We start from the raw sequence: 26,264 nt of genomic DNA on the forward strand, positions 1-26,264 counted from the left end.
CTAACGTTTCATAATTAGCACTAAACACAAAGTACAGCTGTTAGTTTCACCAAAGTTATTCAAATTCAATGAATCTAAAGATGGTTGACATATTTTAGTCCGGATCAAACAACATTGCTGTGCTGATAGCCTGGATATAAGGTTTGCTGTTTCACAACTAACTGTAAGTCTCAAATCCTGAATATCAGAATAGAGTTTTAGGTAATTTTTAAGTCCTTATTTTAACTGCATTTCCACATAACGACAAGAAACTATAGTGCTCTAAATTTTGATGGATGACGGATCTCAAGCAGATCGAATGTCTCTGCAAGTCGATTATCACACTGCTCTGAAATGAAAAGAATACAGTGACTGCCTGCAAGGTAGGAAGGCAGTCTGAAAGCATGCTTTGATAACAGCCGGCAGTCATGTAACATAATACATAATTTGTAGTTAATGGGCTGAAACATGCAAAACCACCAGTATTATCTTTCAAACCAGACAAAGTGAAGGAGTGACTGCTGACTGAAAACATATAATTTGCTGATTTTTTTTTTGATGAATTAATATAAATAAATAAATTATCACCACACAGCTCAGAAGCAGAACTGATGAATGTTCCTGTGATGTGAATGACTTCTGGCTATTTTGCTCGATATTTTCCCTCCATTGAAAAAAAAACAAACCTACAAGTTCAAATCTAAACTCGGGGGGCCACCCATGCTGCACCTTACCATCCCCAGTTGCAGTGGGTGCTGGGGTGCCACACCCTCTCTCTCCCTCTCTCCCCGGTGCTATTGTTCCCTCGATGACAAGGCCCACGTGCCCCCCTATTCAGCATCCTGGTGGGGGGTAGGCGGGCTCTTTGTCTGGCTGCCATTGTCCCAGACACACGCTCCCATTTGACGGACACACGTGCTGACAAAAGAGAAAGGGAGCGGAGGAGGAGGAGGAGGGGCCACCGCTGGCCATTATTCTCGGCGGTGGTGGCGGTGAAAAGACGAGACGCGCTGGCCATCTGTGGTGCGTGTCTGTAATCTGTAGTGACTGAGGGGGGGGGGGGTGTGGACTGCACACACACTCACAAACACGCACACACTTCTCTGTTTCTAAAAGAATCCCTCTCTTTTGTCTCGCCACGCTTTTCTAAGGGCATGACGCCAATTGAGGTGGCTTCCCTTTGCTTTTGATGGGGTTTTGTTTTGCTCTGAAGTGGGGTGTGGAAAAAAAGAGGCCGATATGGTTGGAGTGAACCTACTTTCTCTGGATAGAAAGTGACCACGAGTATCTTCCTTTCCTTTTCTCTTCTCCTCTATATGTCAAAGTGACTATTGTTTAGTGCTGTCTCACTGTTTTCTAGCAACAGGCCTAAACACTAGTGCACCTGTCTTTCTTCTCCGTTTCTCTCTCTGGCCTTGGATGACCCGGTCTGCTTGAGGGTCTTCACCTCAGCAGTGTTTACTTTGCTTCTTCACAATATCCCACCACTTCCCTTTTTCTGGAGGCACGCTGATGTTCGTGGGAAACTGGAGGCTCTAAGACAGGCGAGTTTCTCGTAGTCACTGCAGGATGTTTTCATGTTGTGAAACGCGAGATAACTGTCCCAACTTGTTTCCCTCTTTCCCTCTTTATTTGTTCCTTCCCTTTTTTTTCCTTTCTTCCATCCCTTATTCCTGCGTTCATTCATTCAGTCCTAACCTTGCCATTGACTATTCCTTTCTCTCTCATTAATTACTTCAATTTCTCCATCCATCTTTCTATCCTTCTGTCATTCCCTCCTTTCATTTCCCACTCCCTTTTCTGTTCCTATGACTATCCCCTCATTTCTTTCCTCCCCATTCTCTCTTTTCTGCTTCCTCTCCTCCAGTCCTCTCACACATTAATAAAGGAGATATATTTGGCAAATCCCACAAGACAGGGCATGTCCTTTCCTGAAAAGATAGCAAATTTTCTTAAATAATGATGTGAGTCTCAGATAGAAAAAAACACCAGTACAGCTGAGCAAAAGCTGTAAAATCTGGTATTTCTTTTTTTTCTTTTTTTGGATGATCCAGTATTTTCACTATTTCAATTTTCTATTTTCTTCTTCTTCTTCTATTTTCACCTACAAGACTCATACTATACAATGTTTGCTTAGGTTGTTAAAACACGTAAGACATTTTTGGATTATCATCTCATATTTTCTATCGCATGCCTTTTCAAATGTTTTGGTATCAAGTTGTATATTGGCCTTGAGAAGCCCATATGAGCAGTGTGATGCAGCACCGCCACAGTGCCTGAATTTCTAAATCCATTTCCCCTGCCTGTGTTTCTGCGTGAGCTTTGGCTTTTAGTGCCGGTCGATAGGACACGACCACCCTGTGAAGGTCATTGAGTCTCACTTCTCCACAACAACCAAAACTCCCAAACCACTGTAAATTGTCTATTGCCACAATGATAACACAGACTGACTGTCATTTCTTCTCATGTTTCTCTCTATGTAAATAAAAAAAAAACCCTACTCTGCCTCAGAGATATTTCCCTTTTTTTCCCTGTGTAGTAAGTTTCTGTGTCACCAGATGTTGCTGTAAGGAGGTTTGTTATGATGTAGGCAAACAGAAAAGGACAGGGCTGCTTCCTTGTGGCCCAGAAAACGCCGCAAGATTTGTTCTCCGAGGACAGTTTGAGGGCAAGCAGACAGATGGCTGATGTCACACAGGCAAACAGATAGATTGACAGACAGATGGATAAACAGACAAATAGATAGTAGATGCATATATACACAGAGCAAGATTTTGACTGTCTGCAATGTGTAAGAGGATATTATAAGCAAAAAAAAATGTAGGAGCAACATATATCATTTAATTTTAAAGCTATATTATCAAGGCAGGCTGTTATATTAACATCTAGTCAACTTCCAAATGCTTTCTGTTTAGGAATGCAAAGGCAAAGACAGACACAATCTTGTCAGATAGACACAGACAGAGAGTGATGGTGATGTTAAAAGCTTTAAAAGCTTTATTGATTTTAGAGTTTGGGGCTTGTATCTGGTTGCTTTACATGCATAAACATGCATTATGCATGAATGCATTGTATCGACAGTCAACACTTGAAATCTGAAGAAAAGGGACTTTTACACGGTGCTCACATTGAGACAGCACACGTTTTGCATTCAGCGCACACATCCGTGTGAGTGTCAGCAAGCTGGATCTGAAGCTCTTCCTGTCTGGACAGATCTGACACGAGGTCAGAGGTGAGAGGTCAGAGAATGTGACCTGGAAAGTGACACACACAGACACACACAAATACACAACATGAACACAAGCAGCTGGCCTGTTACCATGACAGTGTGCTCTAACTTTTCTGTCCAGCAGGGGCGCTGTTACACAGGCAACAGACTTGTCTCCTCTCTGCTTCTCTTTCCTCCTCTCCTCTCTCCATGCCATTCAAATTACTCTAGCAGCACAAATACCGCACATCATTGTGCGTGCTAGTAAAGTCTGCCGTTCTTACTTTGTACATGTAAATGATTGGGAGGAAGACTCTCTCCATGTTTCTTTCTGTTCCTCTGTGTTACTCACTCCTTCCTCTCTGCTCCTCACCGGGAAGATGTCGCTGTGATCAGCGCAGAGGGAGGTCTCCTTTCACCCACAATGTTGTCACTGTCTGTCTCTCTCCCCTCACGCTCATCTGATCTCAGCACAGTGAAAGAAATGTGTGTGTGTGTGCGCGTATTCATGCTGCTCCACTGCTTCCTCTGCCTTTCTATTTTTGTGCTTTTCCAGAGTTGCTGTTTCTCTCCCAAATATCTGTCACCCCCCCCACCCCACCACTCCCCCTTCCGCTTCCCCTTCTCTTTCACTCTCACTCCCCTCTTGAAAAAAAAAAAAAAAAAGCCCATACCACTGGTTGCCATGGGATCCGGTTGCCAAGCAGCAGCGAGTTTTTCACATGGTCCTCGCGTGTGTGTCGTAGTGTGACGGAGTGTGGATGACATGTTGATTGGGAAGACGGAGAGGTTTAAAAACTAGCTGCTGGTCGGCCCCGAACACCTGACCCATATATACACACACACACACCCTAGAGGACGGAAAGCTATTGATCATGTAATCTAGTGCCAAACTTGATCAGTTGACATACACACAGCCTGTTTGTGTGTGTGTTTGTCCAGAAGCCACTTGAAGGTACATTCACACACTCCATCTTCTTACAGTTGGTCAGGCTTTGTCTGTAACTAGCTACAGGCTTTACATTGGTCTGTAGAAAACGATACGTCGTGGATAATGGAGACATACTATGATGATGAGGGGAGAGAGAGAAAGAAGAAAAAGAGAGTGGTATTGACCAGAGGCAGAAATCGATGAGCAGCCTGTCAGGATAAGGCAGTGGATTTGGCTGTCACGCCTCGCTATTGGACGGCTCGTCCATCTGGATGCAGTTTTGCAGATTGGGACTGGATGAGAAAGAAGGTGGTTGGTGGATTCTTTGGCAGAACTGAGTGGATGATCAAAATGTATCAGACTTTCTTATCAGCAGATGATTGGATGGCCTGTGTTTGGTTTAGCAGAAGTCACTGAGGCGGCGAGATAACATGATGAAGAGCTGGAGCAGCTCAAATCTCCTTTGTTAGAGCAGAGTAACCAAGCATGAAGATTAAACCCACTTAAAGAGTACTCACCTGTTTTAGTGCAGAATATCACTGGGCTCTTATTTACTTATCTTACATTAAAGCTGCAGTTATCAATATTTTTATATTAACAATGGATTTATGACTACCTGTGATGTGAATGGGTCACTCAAAGTGACAAACCCACAGTTCCCCTATGCTTTATGGAGTTTTTTAGCATCCATTAATGTTTTGGTTTTAAGACCCACAACTGTTTTGATCTGCCCTCTTATCAACCTCATTTCCTGCTGCAACAGGAAGCTTTTTTCAGTGAAGAAATTTTCACTATAGGCTACCTGCCCAGTCTCAAATGGCAGCAGACAAAGTTAGGTGAACACAGTGGAGCATTTAGCAGCTAAAGAGCCAGATATTTCCCTCAAAACAGAGCTAAAAGGAGAGTATCGACAGGTTGCCAGACACACGACTCCAAATGAATGCTAATGTTGCTCTGTGTCTGGTGGATGTGTAAGTATGCATCTTTTTGCTAACATGTTCAGCACAACTTTATAAAGTGATAATCTATCAGTGTTGATATTTACAACATGATGCACTGCCCTTAAATTGCTAAAAAAAAAAAAAAAAGAATGAATGCAGGTTTAAGAAGCGTTTGTCCTCCTCTACATGTGTAATATGGTACGTTTTTCTTTAAAATGTGTTTTTTTTCATTTCCTTCATCCTTGCTGTAACTGATGTGTTTGATAGTGCTGAATTACAGACCATCATTACATGTTTTGCGGACACACACACACATTTACTATTGAGGTTTTGGGTGTATGCCTGAAGCATGTGGTATGTTAAAGGAAATTATGTCATAGTAAGTGGTTAGATTTTAATTTCCTCCGCTCGGCGTAGTCACAGTAAAGAAAACAAGAAAACACAACATTTTTGTGGATCGTGTGAACACGATTCTGTTTTGACTTGTGATTTCCATATTGTTTTTTTAGTTAAATGATACTTATATAATGTAGGAAAAACAAAGCAATTGATTTAAACAGCTAGAGTTGGAGCCTTATACAAACATAATCCTGTTTTGAAAAATCCTAACTTGTTTATGTAAATGTTGCACACAGCATCTCTCAGTTTGGCCTGAGAACAGCCTTCTTACAGCTGTCGTCTGATAAACAGTTTGTCCATGAAAATCCAAACTTCCACGTCAATTTGAAAAGCAGTAACAAGGCTTTGCGTGTCCAGTAGAGTAGTCAAGTATAATGCTGTAAAATTCACCTTCCTATACATCATTGTACTGGTTCAAATCTTTTTGAGGATTCATATAATTTTCTCCTGACATTGAAAGTTCAAATTGGGCTAATTTCAAGCCAGAATTACTTGATTAGTATAATGAAATAAGAAAAACAGCAACTCTAATCACAGTAATCACACTTAATTTTTAAAATTAGTGTCATTAGCTGCATTGCTTCAAGCAAGGATACAATAAGTAGGTTATTGCTTGTTACTGTATACAAGTCTCTGCTTGAGGCCCTGCATGCTGGCCACTGATGCATTGGAGGACTGCTTATTTACATGTAGAGTTAGATTATTGAGTATTTGTAACCTTACAGATCATTAATTGTGGTTGTGTGTGTTTCTTGTGTAATTGTTGTGTGTTCCTGTGTGTGTGTGTGTGTGTGTGTGTGTGTGTGTTAGAAGAAGCGTAATTTACATTCAGACAGTGTTGGTTAAAATAACAGGCTGTTAGGGAGTCACTGAGGCATAGCAGTTGTAAAACCACAGAGTCTCCGATTTAACATGCTCACACACACACACACACACACACACACACACACACACACACACACACACACACACACACACACATACGCAGACAGCATGATTATATTTCTCTGTTTCTGCTCTAACTGGTGGAAAGGCTCACTTGCAACACGTGCCAGAGGGCTTATTTGTTGCGAGCAGGAAGTGTGTCTGCTACCACCTGGCTGGTGAGATCATCATGTTTCATAACTACACAGCAGCTATAATAGGCTTATGTTAGCCTCTGCCCAGTAGACAGATATACACAGTCACACAGATGAATATGCATGCACAAGCAGATGCCTGCACACACAAACACAGACACACAGTCATATTCACACAGCTACTCTACTAGTATGCACAGCACTGTAGAGATAATATCTGCCGTACCTTCCTCTGATTTGTTTAAAACTCTCTCTTTTGTCTTCTTCTGTGGCTTTGTCTTCTCCTCTCCGCTTATTTTTAGATCCCTCTATTTCTCACCCACCTCTTCTTTCTGTCTATGCGTCTCGCTTCTTGAGAAGTGCAAAAGAAAGGAGGAGGAGGACAAGTTAATGACGATCAAGATAAAAGGTCTATAGACCACAGAGCAAATGATAGAACTTAAGTGGAGTTCAAAATGAGGGAAAGTAATAGTTCTTACCTTTAAGATCTATATTTTTCTCACCTACTCATGATAATAACGATCACCCTCACCTTTGTCAGTTATTACTAATTTCTCTGAAACAAATAACATATTGTAATACAGATGTAACTTTAGTAATTACTAAGTTGTTTTTGTTGTCAAATAACTGCCAATTTAGTTGATACAGACAATGATTGCATGGAATTATGTTGAGGACATCAGATTTAAAGAAAACAAACAAACAAAGACAATAGACCATCATTACCATCCTGATGGCATTTGTGTGGGGTTTTGTTTTTTGAAAATGTCCCAAAGATACTGTGCACCCTTCAACAATAGAAAATAACCTAACCATCTGAAAATAATGTGGCGAGTGCGTGCCGTTATTATAATGGGAGACCATCTTTTGTTAGTCAAAAGTTAGCCTGTTATGACAAGTGAATGTCAGGGGTCAGTGTCGTGACCAACCAGGAAAAGATATTTCCCAGACGTTCATCAAACCTATATAATTGTGTTTTTGTTAGCATGTCATGTTACTTAACACCAAAAAGTAACATGTTGCTGACCGCAGGGGTTGTGGAATATGTCTTCAATGCCACATGTGTTTTGGATGACTGGATTAGATAAAAGAGAATACTGTGTTGTGCAGATGTGTATGTGAGTTGCATCAGACTATGCAGTGGTTTGTTTGTGGTGCATATTTATTCACATCTTGTTGTAATTGGGGCAAGTCTACAGATGAAGTCTAAGACAAGTTTTCCAGCGGGGACATTGAGGTACATCACAGTCACAACCAGAAAGATGCTGGACCTGTCAGCTTTTCATGTCACCACTGTCAACACACTGGCAATAAGCATAAAGAGACATGGTGTCAAATGGAGGCAGTTCGCTACAAATACTCTGTGTATTGTGAAAGCTGTGTGTGTGTGAGAGACTTGAATGAAGTCAGCGCACTACAAGGGTGTTTTGATCCCTCTCAGTCTCATCTATTGTTGAGTGAGGTGTTGGAGGTAAACAGCTTAGGGGATGAACTGGCACCATGAAAGGTTATGAATGTGTGAGAAGAGAGTGATAGCATTAACAGATGACACACCACTGAATTATAGTGTCTACAGGCTGCCAACCCTGTCTCCTAGATATTACATTCATATACGACTAAATTGCAACCGTAAGTATGTTTAATTAGAAATGTAATGCTGGCATTACAGAATTGAGGATGGTTGTTGTCTGGTACCAGCTTATGCACAAACTTTAAAAGTGAGTAGTTCTGAGGAGGCAATTTAAATGTGACTGTCCAGGACTTCAATGAGATCAGGGACAAATTTGCATTCAATCTAAGCTACACACCTTCCCTGACTTGGATCCCAGTGCGTTTTCAGTACATTCACACCTTTACTTGAGTTGTAAGATGTGCGAGGTGTGAACAAGGTGTAAGGTGTGGTTTTAGCCTGCTTAAAATTGTCCCTAAATCCCCCCGCCTATAAACCCCCAACTGCCAATAAACCTTTAAACCTCCCTCCCCAACCATCTCTACAAGTCAACTAATGCTATTTTCTTCAAGCTCCAGGCAAAAGCCTCCTAGACTCTCAAGGTCAATTTCTCCTTCCTGCCTGTTGTTGTGTTAGCCTTTAATCCCCAAACAACTCACCTTGAGAAACGGCCCTCCACCTCTCTTGTTCAAGTTCAATTACCAGTCCTGTTACCTGCTGTCCTGTATGTCTAACCTTCCTCCCTTCTTGCCTCAGCAACAGCACTGTCTGTTCAGTTACCCATCACTTTTCCCAAGGCCCCAACCACCAATTTCCTCTCCAAGTAATTGGCCTTAAACCTAACTGTACTTTCAGTTTCAACTCTCATCCAGCCCTTGCTCTTCTTTATACCAGTCTCACCGGGAGTGAAAATAGCCCTGGGTTAAAAAATTGTAAGGGTCTGCATAGGTGGGAATATGTTGCTTCAGGTATGATGATGAAATATGATCCAGTGAGTCCAGTTTGAGTTGTTGATCCATGAATGTGAAGACTTTCAGTCTTCAGTGTAATCTTGCATTTGGTTAAGATAAAGGAAAGATCATAGTTTCAGTTAATCAGTCAGTGCTTCAAATCGCTACAATGCCATAATCTTTCCCTAACCTCAACCAAGTGCTGTCCCTAAACAAAACCGCCTTGCTGGATGATGTTGCATCGCATTGCATCAACAGTTGTGCCAGGTTCGACTCTTCTGTTGGACTACGTGACATCGGCATTCTCTCTGCATGAATGCAGTGGTCCCATTCAACTAAATCTGGAGCTGAGTTTTCACACACAGTGCTTTTGTATGCTTAACTCAGCCCCAGTTCTTCTAGTCCTAGCTTTAATCCTCACTTGATCTTTGCTTCTGTCCCTGGACCAGCCCTCCAATCAAGGCATAGCACCACTTTCCTGCTTAAGCTTTGACTCAACTCTTGCCCAAGTATCAGCTATCTTGCTGCTCTTGCTCCTCTATTAAATTAGATTAGTTTTTTATCTGGAGTAAGATTTCCATGTTTCTCAGTCACATAATTTGTAAATGGTGATGTAATGCGGAGGCAGTTTGATACATTGACTGCTCCACATTTGATATACAACAGAAGAGTCGACCTAAACAGTATGTAAATCAGGTCTTTGCAGCATGACCCACAAACCTCTCGAAACTCCCAACTCCTGCAAACAAACTTTCAAACTAGATTTACTGTAACTGCTCTGAAATAAATTACAGTAGAGCAACTGATAGGCCAGTTCTCACCTCATTTACCACTTAACTACTGAAAAGAAAGTAACTTAACGCTCTCCCCCAGTGCACCAGAGTTCGCCCATAGCAGATGGAGAGCAAAGAAAACTGTGTCACCACCCGCCATGACTCGCTTAATCACCCCTCCACTTTCTCTTTCTCTTTACCAAACCTCAACACCAGCACTGGGATGTTTTCAGAGACGGATTTCCCCGAAATGTTTGGATGAAGTAGCTTTTCCTGCGAATGTTTTCCCAGCTTGAAAATATGGTAGAGAAACCAATGCATACCCAAAACATGGAACGCTCATACTACCAAGTGCTTGAGCGGGTGTGGTTTCTAGGTTTCATCAGTTTGAAAAGGAAGTAACTTAACTACTACTTAATCATCTGTTGGGCTATATTTCTGTGCCCTGCCCTTCCAGTACTGGGGAGCAACCCTCTTCCTCACGTCCAGTAATGCCCCAGTGGAAACATACTACCAGGCTGAGTTCCAGTCCTCACTTTAAACACATCCTCCAGTCCTGGCCCTATTCCCCAGTTCCAGCTCCAGTGCCTGTCCCCAGACTCCAGCCCCAGTTGTCGCCCTCTCCCCCAGTGCACTCTTGACCAGTGCACCCATAGCAGATGGAGAGCAAAGAAAACTGTGTCACCACCCGCCATGACTCGCTTAATCACCCCTCCCCTTTCTCTTTCTCTATCTTTCTATCCTCCCACTCCCTTCTTTCCTTACTCCCAGGATTTGGAGCATCAAACATTGATTTGTCTTTATTTTTAGAGCAGCTGTGAGTGTGCGTGCTTGTACAGTATTTGTCTGGGTGTATCTGTCTACCAGACACTCTACCACGCTGGGTTGTGGGCAGTTTTGATTGTGTTTGGGTGCATCACTGTGCGTGTATTTTCTAGTGCATCAGGACTCCTTTTCCAAGTTAATCCCTTAAGAAGAGGTGTGGTTCTCTCTCACTCCGCGCTCCCTCTCCTCTCTGTCCCTCACTCCGAGCGTAATATCATCACACGCTCTCTCGCTCCTCTCCTCCTCTCATCTTTTTCTTGTGCTGTTGTTATCGCTGTGGCCACTAGTCTGAGGGAGTTCTTTCTCTCAGCCTGTCATCTCTGCATCTCCTCTCATCTGCTGCCGTTTCTGTGTGAGATGAGTTCTTGTGGCGAGATGGCGGAGGCCATTGAACTCAGGTGAGTGAAAGAATGAGCAGTGGGTGTGAACAGTGTGTTTGTGTGTGCACAGGAACTGGCAGGTGACACTCAACTTATGTATGTGCATTCACTTTATTTGTGTCTGTGCATACATCTATATGTTTTTCTGCATGTGTGTCTGTCTGATTTTGCACCTGCATGTATTTTGGTTTTAAACTGGGTCGACTGTTTCCGTAGCAATCAGCACCTTGGGCTATTTTTCCCGGCCTCACCTCTTTTTCTGTTCATCAAGTTGACCCTGTTTCAACAAGGCAGAAATCTGCAAGCTCTATGGAGGTCAACAGGAAATCTGCAGTGTTTGTAACAGTGATAGTTGTGGTTTGTTGTTGCTGTTGTTGTTGGGTTATTGGCTTCGGTGGTATTTTCAGTCACTGCCAAACTGGTAATAGGTCTAGTCTAGCCTGTATCCACAGGGCTCATAGCGGCTAATAGCCTTAGCAGATGCATTAGCCCCCATGCCCATATGGAAGGGATTAAACCCGCTAAATTGATACAAACACCCAACATCTTTTTTTTTTCCTGCACAGTGTTCATGCATTCATGTGTTTTTGTGTGCGTGTAGAGACATGAGTCTCTTCATATGTGTGTGTGGACACTTGTGCAGAGAAGATGTAAGTTTCCAAGCCCTGTCAGGCTGAAGGGAGGGACCGTTTTGTTTAAATTTCCTCCTGAATGCAACATTTCCTCTCTCTCTCTCTCATGCCGCCCTCATGATGAGACAGTCGAGAAGGACAGCTCTCATGTGTTTTGGAAAACAGAATAAGAACAAGGCGAAGAGTGAGAGTACTGTGGACCACAGAGACCTGTGTAATGAGTGAAACGAGGACAAATGAAGAATAGCAAGACAGAGACTCAACAGGAGGGAGAAGATGAGAGGAGGGTGTGAAGGTTGAGTTTGAAAAGCGGAGGGTGAAAATTAAGAGGGAGGAAAGGATATGAGAAGAAGAAGTCATGGTATAGTTGATCTTTAATGGAGAAAAATGAATTCCCTGCTTTTTTTCAGCAGAGGAAGCAAAAGATAGAAATAGACTGAAGATCTTGTTACTTGGTTTGTCTGTCATCTTATGGCTTGTAGAAATAACAAAAGCATGCCACAGATTTATGTTACCATTAGAGAGAATTATTTAACACTTTCAAAATGCGAAGAGAAACTTTCGACACACACTGGAGACAGGATAAGAGAAAACAGAAAGATGTAGAAGGAGATGAGAAAAGAATAGATCTGAAAAATGTGAATGTTTCATGAAAGCGGCAGTTTTCGATAGACGCAGAACCTCTCAAAAACCAAGAGACGGTTAGAGAAGGTTAAATTCAACTTCTTTTGACTGAGAGTTCTGTTTGTGTGAATGCAAGCTGCAGAGCCACACCGGGGTCACTTGGCATTCTTCGCTGACACAAAAGTCTGACGTACAATCTGCACAATTCAAGCTCAAGGGTGGGGTTGACAAGACATTGAGATATTGCCGCAGCAACAATGGATTCTTCAGTTCGGGAACATTTGAGTTCAGTGTTTAAATTTGTGAAGTGTTTGCGTTTGAGTTCAGTGAAATAAACTTTTTCACAATCTTTCTGTATGTAATTTAGTCCCCTGAAGTTCATCTATGTTTTAAAGCAATACCAGTAAAGTGACGATTGGTGTTGAGTATGAGGTTCACGGCTAGGTGTGAATTGCCCTCTTCATGGAGTACTCTCAAGTTATTCAATAATTTCCCTGTTTTGTGAGTTAAAAAGACCCCGGAGATGAAAGTGTACCACACACTTTAATGTAATATCAGAGACTTAGTGCTGATGATAAGCTGGCCTGCGGCAGTGGTCTAGTCTAGTAGGAGAGAATACAAAGTGGGAACATAGCACCACAATATGATACTGGAGCATATCGACTAGACTGCTCCACTTCACGCCTGGCTGCACTGTGTTTAGATTAGTTCCCACCACGCACACACTTTTCCCGTCACAGTTACAGACACACGCTGGCATACAGACTTATGACACATATACAGGCACATGCCATACACATATGAGTGCATGTAGAGGTGGAGGTACACAGCTACACTTACAAACACACATTAAAGCTAGCATGGTCTGTGCCCTCTTAGCCTGCTGTTCCAAGGGCAAAGAGGGATTTGGATATTGTTATGTTAATCTGCCTCTCTTTTGTACACAAGCATGTGCACGCAGGTATGAACACACGCAAGCATGCACGGACTCTTGTGCACAAATGCATGTATACGTTTTGATGTACACAAAAAAAGACAAAAACTTTATCTTACAAAAAACTAAACAACAGAAAGAGACAAGTTACCCTGCAGAAACACAAGCTATAACACACACACACACACACACACACACACACACACACACACACACACACACACACACACACACATACACACACACACAAACAATCTCCTCTCAGCTTAACTTGGATGGGTGGGAATTTAAACAGTGGCAGGAGGGGCAGTGACACAGCACCATGATAAGCTGTGGAGGAAGAGGATAATAGGTGTGGGAGCTGTGTGTGTGTGTGTGTGTGTGTGTGTGTGTGTGTGTGTGTGTGTGTGTGTGTGTGTGTGTGTGTGTGTCTCCTGGGGGGGTGTTGAGGTGACAGAGCATGTGTATCTACATGTGTGAATGTGTGTGTGTGTCTCCTAGGCTTCACACGCACTCTCTCTCTGCAATAGCTAATATAATTGTAATTTGAACTTTCCCAGCTAAATCCTATTTGCAGAAAAGGCTGGGGAGCGAATAATCTTAATTGCAGGATGTTTTCCCAAACCCCCAGTCCTGTAGACTGACCTCCTCAAGCAGCCGCTGGACCCACTGCATTGATTGTTCCTCTCTTACTTCTGGTGCTTTATCGTAGCTGTGATTTGAATTTTCTTGTTTTCTTTTAAGGGGGGATTTATTGAATTTAACTGATCTCAAGGTTATTTAGTTTGTGTACTGAATAAGTTGTATGCATGTGTGGAAACTTAGGAGTGTGTGCCGGTGTGTTTAAGCTGATATTACTGTATGTTTGTCTGTTTATGTCAGAATGCCAGTAAATCTTATTTAGCTGTAGTCAAACCATGGCAGAATCGACTCTGGAAACCTGTTCTGCTTCCTGGATCCATCCATCTTCATAGTGTTAGTGACACCTAATTTCATTCCAACCTTTCCCAGAGTTTACCCATCTTGTCTAAAAGTTGTCTAACTTATCGTGCTGTAAATCTAACTGTTTGACTCTGAGGTGTCAAGATTAACTAGAAAGTGTCCATCTCTCTCTGTTTGCTTTAGATTTCAGTTTAACTTGATGCAGAATGAACTTAAAGGATAATTTCAGTTTCTTTTCATTTTGGCCATCACACTTTTCAGTAATAATATTGTACTTGTCAAGTTAATTGCTGAGATTGCAGTAAACTTGGCGAACTGATTTTCTGAGGGAATGCGGTGGCATTGCTAAAAAGAAATGAAGTGGGACGAGAAACACGAGCGTTTAGATAATTATACAGGTTTTAAAGGTTATTTGGATGAGAAAACGAAGAGAAAACAAAGGCGAACAGTAAAATTAGTACGCAACTTAAACGTCCACCACAGATTACAAACTGGCTTCCCGGCTCAGCTGGGATATGGTATGATATGGTACTTAATGTAGTTGTGAGCATGCACAGTTTCCTGTGCAATGAGGAATTATTGCTGACATTTTGGGTGCACTCACTTTCATTTTACCTCTAAATGAAGTTGTTTAGACGTTCTCTGACTAAACTGTTGGCTTGTTTAATACTTGCTTGCGTTTCTTGCCTTGTTTGCTGTTCCCAGACTTCAGCAATTACTTTTTTATAAATTACAAATGAACAAAAATAAAACCAAAGTTGGATGAAACTGCAATTTTACATGTTAAAACTAATGTCAAGTAAAAGATACAAAGTCTTGAAGTGTTCAAAAATGCTTCAACACACCAATAGTTAAGTTTTCTGAAGACTTTTGTGGCTCCTTATCAGCTTTTTCACACAAACTGTAACACTTACAGCAAACCAAATGTTGCAACTTGCTGGTTACAAACAGACTTGAAATGCATTTTTAAATGAGATTCTGCATCTTTTCCATATCATGCACATTCAGTATAAATACCTCCACCCTATCACAGAACTGATCCTGGATCAGCAGATTGAGTCACCTCCTCATCCAGTCCTGTGATCATCATCACGATTACAACATCTTACTCACTCACCATTCACCTGTTACTGTAATCATGCACCGAATTCCCACACTGCACTGCAACCTGAGTCACAGAGGACGATTCAACCTCATTATGCAAGATACCCACCAGCTAATACACTTAGCACAGCTTTCTGTAATGCTTCCCTCTGCCCAGAAACCCCTCTGAAAGATCATAATGCATTAGAGGCTCAGAGGAAGGACGGGACATGTTTGCATCCGTGTCTATCAGTCAATGTCAAGCTAATTAGTAACTATGTTGACATTCTGACACACACACTCTCTCTCTCTTCTTCTGTCTAATTCATCTAACTTATTCTCCTCAGGCACTGTTAAGAAGTCATGGCTCATAGACTTCAATGACAAATACAACATAATCAATATGACCAACAGCAGGACAGAACAAATAGCAGTAAAAGAAAATATTAGTCATATGTGTTAGTTGCTACCTGAACATATTACCAATCTGTCATTAGAAATCGATTCAGTTCAGTTGGGACTGAATTCACAAAGTAAAAATGTCAACAGCTCTTTTAAAAATTGCAGCTACATTGTAAATAAAACATTTTTATTATGGTTTGCAAAATAATCATTCATTTTCTCAGGTTCTTAGTGTCTTTGCCTCAGTTGTGGGCAATTTCTGTCATGTTTGCGCCTTCTTGCTAAGTCAAATGTACCAAGAAATGACTTTGCATTTCCATTTCCTCACATAAAAATCTAAATAAATCAAGTTTTCTATGTGCTGGTGTGCAGCTGGAGACGGCGATTGTGTCTCTAGATTTCCTTTGCTTTCTACTTTGAATATGAAAATATGAACCCTACACAGGAAACACTGGAAAATCTAATAGCAAACAAATAAAACTGACTTCATAAATCATGCAATTTACAGTGTGGAAAATCATTCAGGGACGTACCACTGTTCTATATTTTATGCTGTTATGAACAGTATTGACCAATACTGCATAGAAACTACTATGGATTGTGGATTGGTCCTGAATTTCAATGAAAGAGAGATACATGAACCCACTGACCCCTTTTTATAGAGTGGTGGATCTGGTTTATGAAGCTAGTTGAAGTGTGTGCATATGTGCGTGTGCGTGTGCGCGTGTGTAAAGGAGAGAGAGAGAGTGACAGAGACAATAGTCACAGTGGGTGCCAGGCTGATGGTTAAGCACATGGCTCTGCTTCAGCTGTCGCTGTACATCACTCTTTACACACACACACACACACGCTTCTAAAAGGCCATTACTGATGCAGTATGTTCGCTTTTTTGCCTCCTCACTTACAGTAAAGTCTGCTACATAAGCCACCCACATACTGTACTGTATACAGCACTCAGCTGAACTGTATGTGCTGTTGTGAGAGAGGTTCTGCCTCTTTATATTTGCTCACTGTAACTGCTGCACCCAAGGGCGTTTATGTTTCATCTGAGCACAGAAGAGGCAGCATAAGTACAGTCCATACATGGCTTTTTACATCTTTATTCCAACTGTCTTGTTTCCACTGTTTCTGTGGAATTGACTTATTGATACTGTGATTGAATGACTTGTAGGATTGTGTTGTTTTCCAGCAGTAATATTGACCTGGAAAATTTCAGCTCACCACCAGCCTGTTGTGACTTGGTCATCCGGTTGTTTCACAGTGACTGATGATCAGCAGCAGAATTACAGACCACTTTTTATTCTGTTGTTTTGATGTTTTTTTTTTGAGGACACAACTACACTGACATTGATTTTAGAATTTTGACCAAATTTTTAAAAATACATATATATATTTCAGGGAAATATGCTTGTTTGCAGTCTTACTAGAGGTTGGATGAGAAAACTGATATCAGTTTCATCTCTGTGAGTTCTTGGCCCAGGATGTTTTTTGCCTAACTTCACACATTAGCGACTTCCAGCGGGAGAAAACTGCTAGCTAGAAAGAGAAAAATACACCAAAATGATCTATTGAACATGTTGTATCTAGTTAACTTATTTTGTTATCAACGTGGCAACTTTACATTGACAGGACATCTGAGCTGCTGCATGCAGCCACTGCAGTTATTGTTGCTCAGTGAATAGTTACACATAAAATGTCACAACATACATAAAATACAACATGTAAGTGTGAGACCTATTTCCATCTGTTTCTAGTTATTGTGCTATACTAGGCTAAAAACTGCTGTTTTTAAGACTTTTGGAGCAGGTCCAAATCAATTCTCAAGTCATTTGAGACAACAGGCAAATTGCAAATCATATACAAGTCTTTCACATTTTTGAATGCTGACCATTAAAATGACAAAAAGACTGATTAATTTACATTCAAAGCTAATAATTTAGCTAATAACTAAGTATTCAGCACTATAAGACATGTCTGACACTGTGTTATTCATTTTTTAGCCTACTAGGATTATAGCGGTTCAGAACGTAAGATGTGCAAATGTTTTGGCTTTTAAATCAAGTCAAGTCTTTATGGAGTCAAGTCTCACAGCAGTGAAGTCCAGGTCAAGTCTCATGTTCTTATTTTTGAGACTGAAGGTTGACTTGAGTCCAAGTCTCAAGTCTACAGCTCTGCTAAAGGCACAGAGTTGAAACTGAAACTGATCTTCTCCTGTTACTACCAAGAAGGTAAACACATGTATTTCCCAAAATGAGTGTGATGAGATTTTGGCCTTGTTGTATCATGAAGATGGTCTCACTCCAATATAAAACCAGGAAGGACCACTGAGCTTACAGGAGCACTTTGTAGCCTGAACTCTGTCTGTTTCTGTCGTTCACATGCATAGACACACTCCCACACAGACTCATAAACCACTGCAATGAATAAGGCCATCCCGTCCTGGGTCAGGCTTCAGTGTAAACACAAGTGCCCTGGTTTATCTCTGCTACGTCACACTTCTTTATTTTTTTAATCACACACACAATCACAGACCACCTGTCACTTTCTGTGTGTGTGAGACAGAGAGTTTTGGATGACAGTAAGCGTCAGTGTCCTTATCCGGGTTACTCAGTGTCAGCTAAAGTCTGCAGGGCCCAGAAACTGGGTCAGGTTTCTGTGTGTGTGTGTGTGTGTGTGTGTGTGTGTGTGTGTGTGTGTGTGTGCGTGTGTCAGCATAATGTGCCTGTGTCTAATGTGTTTTTAATTGAATTCTACCAACTCTATGACTCGATGTATTGTTGATGTATTGTCTCATTAGCCCGGAGATGAGTCACCACTGAAGTGACATTTAACGGTTGTGAAGAAAGCTTCCTTTATAACAGAAAAGCTAAATGACTTATTAACATCAATCAAACCTTTAATTTCAACTGTGTCTCATTAGAAAGTGCTTCTCATGGGATGTGCAAACTTCCTACTTGCTGAGTTTTGTTAGTTTAAGTTACTGATCTGACCATTGTGTGGAGAAAGTAGGCATCACTAATCCAGATCCAGAACGACGACATAAAAATGCATAAAATGACAGTGTGTAATGTGAGAGGCATCACTTGTAGTGGTGAACCTGCAGAGAATTATCAACAATTTTTTCAATTTTAGCATCTTTCGGCTCATTGTTTCGGTTTTAAAGCCTGAGACTTTACTGTTTTGATTCACTGACACTGCTCATGAGTCACAGCAAGCAGATGTCTTCAGCAAAAAAACAGATAAAGAACCCACTGTACAATACCTACTCAGCACCAAACTACAGGCAGACACAGTTAGCGACTAGCTGGTGAACATAGTGGAGCATTTAGCAGCTAAAGAGCCAGTTGAGCTATATACATATACATATATTTATATATACATTCATCATGTGGACAGAAACACAACTCCAGATGAATGATAATGTTGTTCCGTAACTGCTGGATGTGTAAATAAGCAACTTTTTGCTAAGTTCACCATATTAACTTAAAAAGCAATGAATTGTCAGTGTTGTGTTTATAGCTTGTTGCGCTGCTCTAAAGTGGCCAAAAAAATCATTTATTGTGGGTTTAAATATGATAAAATTGGGAGAAAAAATCTGAATTGTACATAACAAGTAAACTGTGTTTGCAGCTTAATGTGTTTACACTTGTGCGATGGTTATATAACACTGTTTTAAATGACTAGAACTACTATTGAGCTACACTGTGATTTACTTTGCTGTATTGGAAATGTATAGCATATGGCTTGTGCATATGGATTTTATGTACCCTGAAACAATTCAACAATTGATTTATACTGTATGTAGCTCTTGTAATGCTGACCTTTGATGCTTGTTCTTCTGCTGTGACTTTAGATTCGCTCTCTGAGTCACACTGAAGGCTTTAGCAAAACACATCAGCCTCTCAGTTGTTCAGCAAGTGAGACACAACTTGAATTCAACTGAAGAGAGAGTCAGAGGTACATCGTGTCCATATAAAGTGGTCAGCTCAGTGATGACTAAGCCAAGACAATCCCCTGCTGCTGCAACACAAACACACTCTCACACACACACACACACACACACACACACACTTGGACACTTGCTCCACCTCTCCCTGTCCCCACCTCGTCTCTTGTCTCTCTGGAGCTTCACACATATGGCTAGCTTACCGTAATGTGAGGTGGCAGTGACTCATGGGGTGTGTGTTTGTGTGCGTGTGTGTGTGTTTGTGGCAACATCTCCCCCTCTCCCAGACTCCTCCATCTCCCTCCTTGTATGAGGTGTGATTAGCGAGCATCTGGTTGAGAAGAAGTGTGAGGGAGGAGTGTGTCCCGTTTTGCCAAAATCTCTGAGCCGCCGTTCAACACAGAACATCTGGATCAGGGAGGAACACTGTGTGTGTGCGTATGCGTATGTGTGTGTATGAGAGAGAGAGAGGGAGAGAGAGAGTGCCAAAGATATCAATCAAACTCACATCTGGCAACCACAAAACACAGCTGGACACACATGAGTTCATGCAGACTTAACACAGATTATATGGAGGGAACACAGAGGTGACACACACACATATATACAAATACATAATGACATTAAATGATGTTGTTATGTTACTCTTTAAATACAGACTGTGTGTGCATTTATCAAGCCAGAGAGCATCAACAAGTACTTTACTGAAATTAAAAACACACACACACACATTATTAATGACAGTCCTCCCAACCTACTAACAGTTAAAATACCAACTTAACAAGCTGGACCAAATTGTTGGAAATTTTCCCCCCGTATTTTATTAGTCTGTACGCGTAGGCGATGTTTTCATGCTAAATTCAATCCTGTGAAACCCATTTCCTCACATTCATGTCTCTAGAGCTGGAGACATTCTGCTTGAAGCCTTTTTTTGCATCCTTCATCACATCTTTTGGACAAGAGCAGAGCAAAAAGGACATGTGGAGTATAAACACTAGGGAAGAAGAATAGGGAGGAGCAGGGAAGGAAGCAGCGATGAAGGGAGGTCAGCCTGGGTGAACAGACTTGAAAGTCAACGACATAACATCGTATGATCGTAAGTCGTCCTTCTTGCCATCTCGTCTGTAACAATACATTCCAGATGGCTGCTAACTCAAACACTGGATAGGGAACAACTATGTTTTTTGGCACCAGGCCTCCTGTTTGTGTAGTCTACGCTGAAGTGCTTGGGAGTTTTGCGTGGGTTCGTGACGAGAGTGGGAATTCATTTACGCCATTGATTTACAGATTTATTTTAATGTTTTGCATCCTTGCCTGCCAGCCCACCCCCCTCCGTCTGCCTCTCTCATGTCTTGTTTTCCTCATGCAGATGGTTCTTGTTGTGCAGGGTGAGGTCACAGCTATGCAAGGCCTTTGGATGTTGCATGCTGGGTAATGTCTCCACCCTAATGTCTCTGACTTCATCAAAGAGTGTTTACTACAAGATTTCTATTTATTTCACACTGTGGTGCTCAGTAAGAGGAGGGCTTGTTTAACTTCTGTGTCCCCGCTGCAGTCTGGTTTAGCTCATATTTTACATGATAAACATGTTGGCTTTGTGTTTGTGTGTCTGCGTGTAGACAGACAGACTCTTACGAGCACAATAATTCAATACAAGAACTGAAAGAAACACAGGTATCCTCTATGTCAAGCTGTTTTTTTTTTTTACAACTTCTTCAAAATAGAGAAGATACAGAGTTCATGTTAAGGAACTGCACAGATTTCACACATCAAAGTATGTCCAGAAGGAGCTGAGCAAGGTCTGATAAATCGCCTCAAGTGATATCACTGCAGTCTACATCTGAACTGTTGGTAGTTGAGTTGCAGTATGGGTAATGTAGGTGGCAAGTGTTTCACTAGGAAGACGAATATGTGGAATAAAAAAAAAAAAAAAACATCTCTGGTTCTGCTGCATCAATTTTTAAATTTCCATCGTGGGTCCCACAACCCTGAACTTGTAGAAGTTCAATGCTAAATCGGTGCAGTACTCTTCACAGTGTGGTTGCTTTTGTGTGTGTTGATCTATCTGTCTGTTTTTTTCTGTCCTCATCCTGTTTTCGTCCTTCTGGTGTGGTGGCCTTTAAAACTCTGCGTCAAACCACTCAAACCCCCATTTATCAGAAGTGGATGAATGAATGATGAGCAGGATATTGGGCGTATTACAACACTAATTTTCTCATTTATTCATTCCTCCGTTTCTCCCCTTTTGTATCCACTTGTTTACTTCGTTGACACCACAATATATGATGTTTGCACAGAGCAAAATCTTTGTGTGAGTGTGTGTGTTGTGGTGCTGAACTGGTGGGTGTTGGTGGTGAAGTTAGGCTCACTTTTTATGGGTTAGTCGGCAGTTGTGAAGCATCTTGGGGTTTACATCCTACAGACAAAGAATGTAATGCATGTGTGTTGACATTTCTTCAACAGACAACAAACTCACAATTACAGTATAATATATATTTACAGTAATCTGAATCATTAAATCATGAAACCTCTGTTGTCTTTACAGTAAGTATGATGAGAGAGTGTGTAGGAGCAGCTTTTTTAAACAGACTCCTGATCTCAGTGTCAACCAAAGGTACAGACAGATATGTTATTTCTCTTGTGAAAATACATCTTTGCTCTAAGTGGATACATTTAATCCTGAAAGTTCATTCATTAAATATAGATGTAAACACTTTATCTGAGTTTAAAGAGAAGGTTCTCTTCTCTTCTCCGTCTCTTTTTGCTGTTACAGTATGCTGTCAACATGAAGTGGATTTTTCTGGTTTTTAGTCTGTGTTTTGCTGGTTTGTTGGTCTGAGTCTTTATTTTTCTATCCTCAGCTGTCTACTGTAGTTTATTGGCATGTTTAACTTTGTTGTCAGTGACTCAACCGCCTCACATTTCTATTTATTAGTACTAAGTGACTGATTGATGATGAACAGGATAATTACAACACCACTAATTTTCTTACATAATTTCTTCATTCCTCCACTTCTTCTCTCTCCACCCCTCGTATCTGTCCCTCCGGTCCAGTCATTTTTCACTTGTTCCAGTACCCTGGGTTCACATCATTTCACTTCTATGACTTCCCCTGTGAATTGGCATCAGATGCCAGTCCTATTCGCTCACTCCTCCTCCTTCTCTCCTGCTGTCCCAAACCATATGAGGGCAGTTACAGGGCATCCTGTATTCCCTAACTAGCACCTCATTTCCCCCAACCTGCCTCCATAATTCTCCCCTCGATGTCCCTTGTGGGGAATTACACACCAGCCAGCTTTCATACACTCACGCACCCACATTCACACCTGCTGCAGCAGTTCTGGTGCCAACCAGGTGCCAGTAAGTTGGCGCTTTGCCCAGAAATGACTGGCAGAACCTTTGACATGTGTGTGCATCGAGCTGCAGAGGGGCTTGTGTGTGTTTTTTGTGTTTGTGTGTGTGTGTATATGTGTGTGTGTGTGTGTGTGTCTGCACTTGGCAGAGGACGCATGCCTCTCATGCCAGGAATGAGTAAAGCCACTCGAGCTGTTTTGCAGCAGTTGCATTTGAATACTCCGCATTACACACACGTCTCAGTGTGTGTGTGTTTGTGTAAAGCGAGCAAGAACATTTAATTTCCAGCACACCAGTCTTTGGTTACCATTACCAGTAAGGTCGCTGTGATTATGAGAAGTGATGTGTGTGTATATATATTTGAATGAACGCTGACCTGCGTGACAGAGCAGGAGGAAGTTTTCTGTCCTTCAGTATACAGATGAGTGCTTTACATATGGACATTGCACGTCTTCAGTGTAAGATTTGTTTAATTTCACACGCTGTTATAGCCAGGATGCCGATTTATGGGGTAACCAGACGGTAAGAAAATACAGTTTTGCTCTTTACTCAGATTAACATGAAACCTTTTTTATATCTCTCCACAGTTATTATTTTATTTCTTTGCTCTTGATTGTACTTTATTTACTTTGCAAAAGTTCAGAGGTTCTTGGTGGGCTTACTACTTGGATCTAATGATCTATGAGTTTGCCAGGCTTGCTGATTCTTCCCGCGTCAGATCAGATCAGTGTCATGATGTACCTTGAATGTGAAGAACATGTAGAGAGAGAAAATGGACTATAGTTTGTACAGAGATTGAGAATAGAGGAAAAACAGGGGAAGAAGGGGCTGTGAAGTCAAATTCAAAGCTTTTGATATAGACAACAGAGGAGCTGGTGATGTGGAATTCAGTCCTGATAAAGGAAAAGGACGCACACAGGGAGAGATGTTTTTTATTGTACTCCAGATCTTCTGTTGAGGGAGGATGTGACTGTGGAGGAATGAAAACAGTAATTATCATTTTTTAAGCAGGTCATGTTTTGATGGCGTCATGTCTCATTATGCTGAAAAATTAGCATCGCTAAACAGGCCAGCAGGCTGAATGGTCTAATTAAGCAGCCGAGGGAGGATTGTGTGTGTTCAGGGAAGGATTGAGGTGTGTGTGTGTGTGCGCTGATCAGAACTCGCTCAGCTTTCTTGATGTTTCTTGAGAAATGAAAGCGTGCGCTATGCTTTGTGTTCATTAGCGTTACATTCTACCTGTGTGATTTGTACAGCCTGTCTCTGAATGAAAATCAATGGGGCATCATGGCGGGAAGTGTTTATGACACTAATGTACTGACTGCCTTGTTAGGCATGATTACTACATAACAAGCTTGAGTTAATCAATGAAATCCATCCCACTTCACTCATAATCCTGAATGAAACACAAGGCTGCAGTGTCTGAGCAAAGCTATAAAGTGGCATTTTTTAAAATGATAGTTTGGCGCTGTGACATTTAATTAGCTTTTAATGAGCCTCACCGCTAAACTGAGAGTAACTGAAAGCTGTTTTCATTGTTTTATGTGTGTTTGTGTTTTGTAGGGAGTTAGTTTTTTGTGATGATGCTATCATTTCAGTGTTGTTTTTTTAATCTCTTGAGCGAATTGCAAAGCTCAAATCCAACCTTTGAACCTCTATGTTTTAGAGAACTAAACCATCATCCCTCTCTGTGTCCACAGTACCAGGGAGCACGTGACCCCGGAGATGAACAAGCTTCGTCAAAGCCTGAGGAGGAAGAAGCCTACCTATGTGCCAGAGGCCAGCAGACCGCATCAGTGGCAGGCTGACGAGGAGGCTGTACGCAAGGGCAAATGTAACTTCGCTGTGCGGGTACGTATCCAAGTATCTGGAGGCCAGCGATGACTAGTATAATTAAAAAGAATGATATTTTATTTAGATTCTGCCCCAGAGGCCCTGAATTTTCATTTAAACATGAAAGGTTAATATTACCATCAGGAATCTTTATCATTATCTTTATTCATCAGTATAAAAAACGGACCAGAGTCAAACACAATCATAATGTCTGGCAGTTATTAATATATGGTATGTTGACAAAAGTAATCTCCCCACTCTGAGTGAGTAGTTTAACTTTACTGTGTGTGTATATATTAACATGAACCTCAGTACACCAGAGGGCCACACAAAAGGGCAAATGAAGGTTTTCTGGGTTGAGGCTGAGACCACAGTACACTCACACCATAACTCATGTCGGGGCTGAGAGAGGACGCTCTACAATAAAAGGTGCACTGGATCCTCATTTATTCAGCACACTATCCTTGAAGATCACAGAGGAAGGCTAAAGCCAGAAGCTGCTTCTGGGCAAGGCCATGTAAGATGCTCTATTTACGCCTCATACATGTAGGTCTGTTATATAACAGCATTGTAGCACCACACTGTTGTAATTTACATATGATGTAACATTCAAAACGTTTTTTTTGAATGATTGTCTCAGATTGGTTTATATATGTTAATTGTATTTGGTTATTTTTGCTCTTCTTAAAGGAATAGTTTGACATTTTGGTGGAATACACTTATACTATACGTCTTCTTGCGGAGAGTTAGATGAGTACGGGAGAGGGGTGTTAGTTTTCTCATCTATAGGCAAGAAAGCGAATAAGCATATTTCCCAAAATGTTAAGAGATACTTTTTATTTGAATGTCAACATACTGTATGAATATGCACAAAACCGACATGATCACATAAACTGCACGTGGACTGCTTCATATAAGCAGATTATGTCTTTTATACGTATTCTAACTCTAAGTACTATAAGCTTCCGGTAAAAAAAAGGACATTTTTTTTGTCAGGGCACCGCTGTATGCAATATTGGCAACCTGGGAATTTTCGCTTGTGCTGTTGTTACATGAAAAATGATGAAGAATGGGGACAGGGAGGACATTTGATCCTCACAGTAACCATGTTGTACTTCAAGTGCTTTCAAACAAAGCACAGATTTATATTTCAGCTCTCCGCTGAATGCCTCACATGCAATAAATGCAAAAGAATTATTAATGGCCCCATGTACGGATAACCAGCTCCAGTCTGAATGTGTACATTATGTCTGTTGCTGTGAGCTGAAGTGATTTGTTGAAGAACTAGAGAGACAATGACAGTAAGAGATGGAGGGCAAAGATGGGGGAATGACGACAAAGTGGAGTTATAGATTAAGGAGAGCAGCGGAAATGACAGGGTGAGGGATGAGGGCACACAGAGGGGACGGAGAGACACTGGAAGATATTCAGTGAGATTGTGTGCGAGATATAGAATTGGATGAGAGGCGAAAAACAAAAAAGCCTGGAGACTGAAAGGAGAAACCAGAAGAAAAAGACAAATACAAGGCAGAAAGAGACAGAGAACTAAGGAAGACAGTGTGAGGCAGGCTAATGGTAATGCTCCACAGAGTTAGCAAT

At 41.4% G+C, this 26,264-nt stretch overlaps 1 protein-coding gene across 4 annotated transcripts in view; it reads left to right on the forward strand.

The window, feature by feature from the left end:
• numbl (NUMB like endocytic adaptor protein) overlaps window positions 1-26,264 on the forward strand; it is a 59,129-nt gene that overhangs the window by 17,127 nt on the left and 15,738 nt on the right. For 2 of the 4 annotated variants that reach the window (XM_042414728.1, XM_042414727.1), the window contains one exon: window positions 24,533-24,683. In XM_042414728.1, coding sequence (XP_042270662.1) covers window positions 24,558-24,683 — 126 coding nt within the window. In that variant the 5' untranslated portion in view covers window positions 24,533-24,557. Of the gene's footprint in view, window positions 1-24,532; window positions 24,684-24,806; window positions 25,183-25,495; window positions 26,241-26,264 lie in introns of those variants that run through there. The other 2 variants (XM_042414735.1, XM_042414731.1) reach the window with 2 other exon arrangements.

The sequence above is a fragment of the Thunnus maccoyii genome, chromosome 6 (assembly GCF_910596095.1).
Source record: "Thunnus maccoyii chromosome 6, fThuMac1.1, whole genome shotgun sequence".
Taxonomy (NCBI): Eukaryota; Metazoa; Chordata; class Actinopteri; order Scombriformes; family Scombridae; genus Thunnus; species Thunnus maccoyii.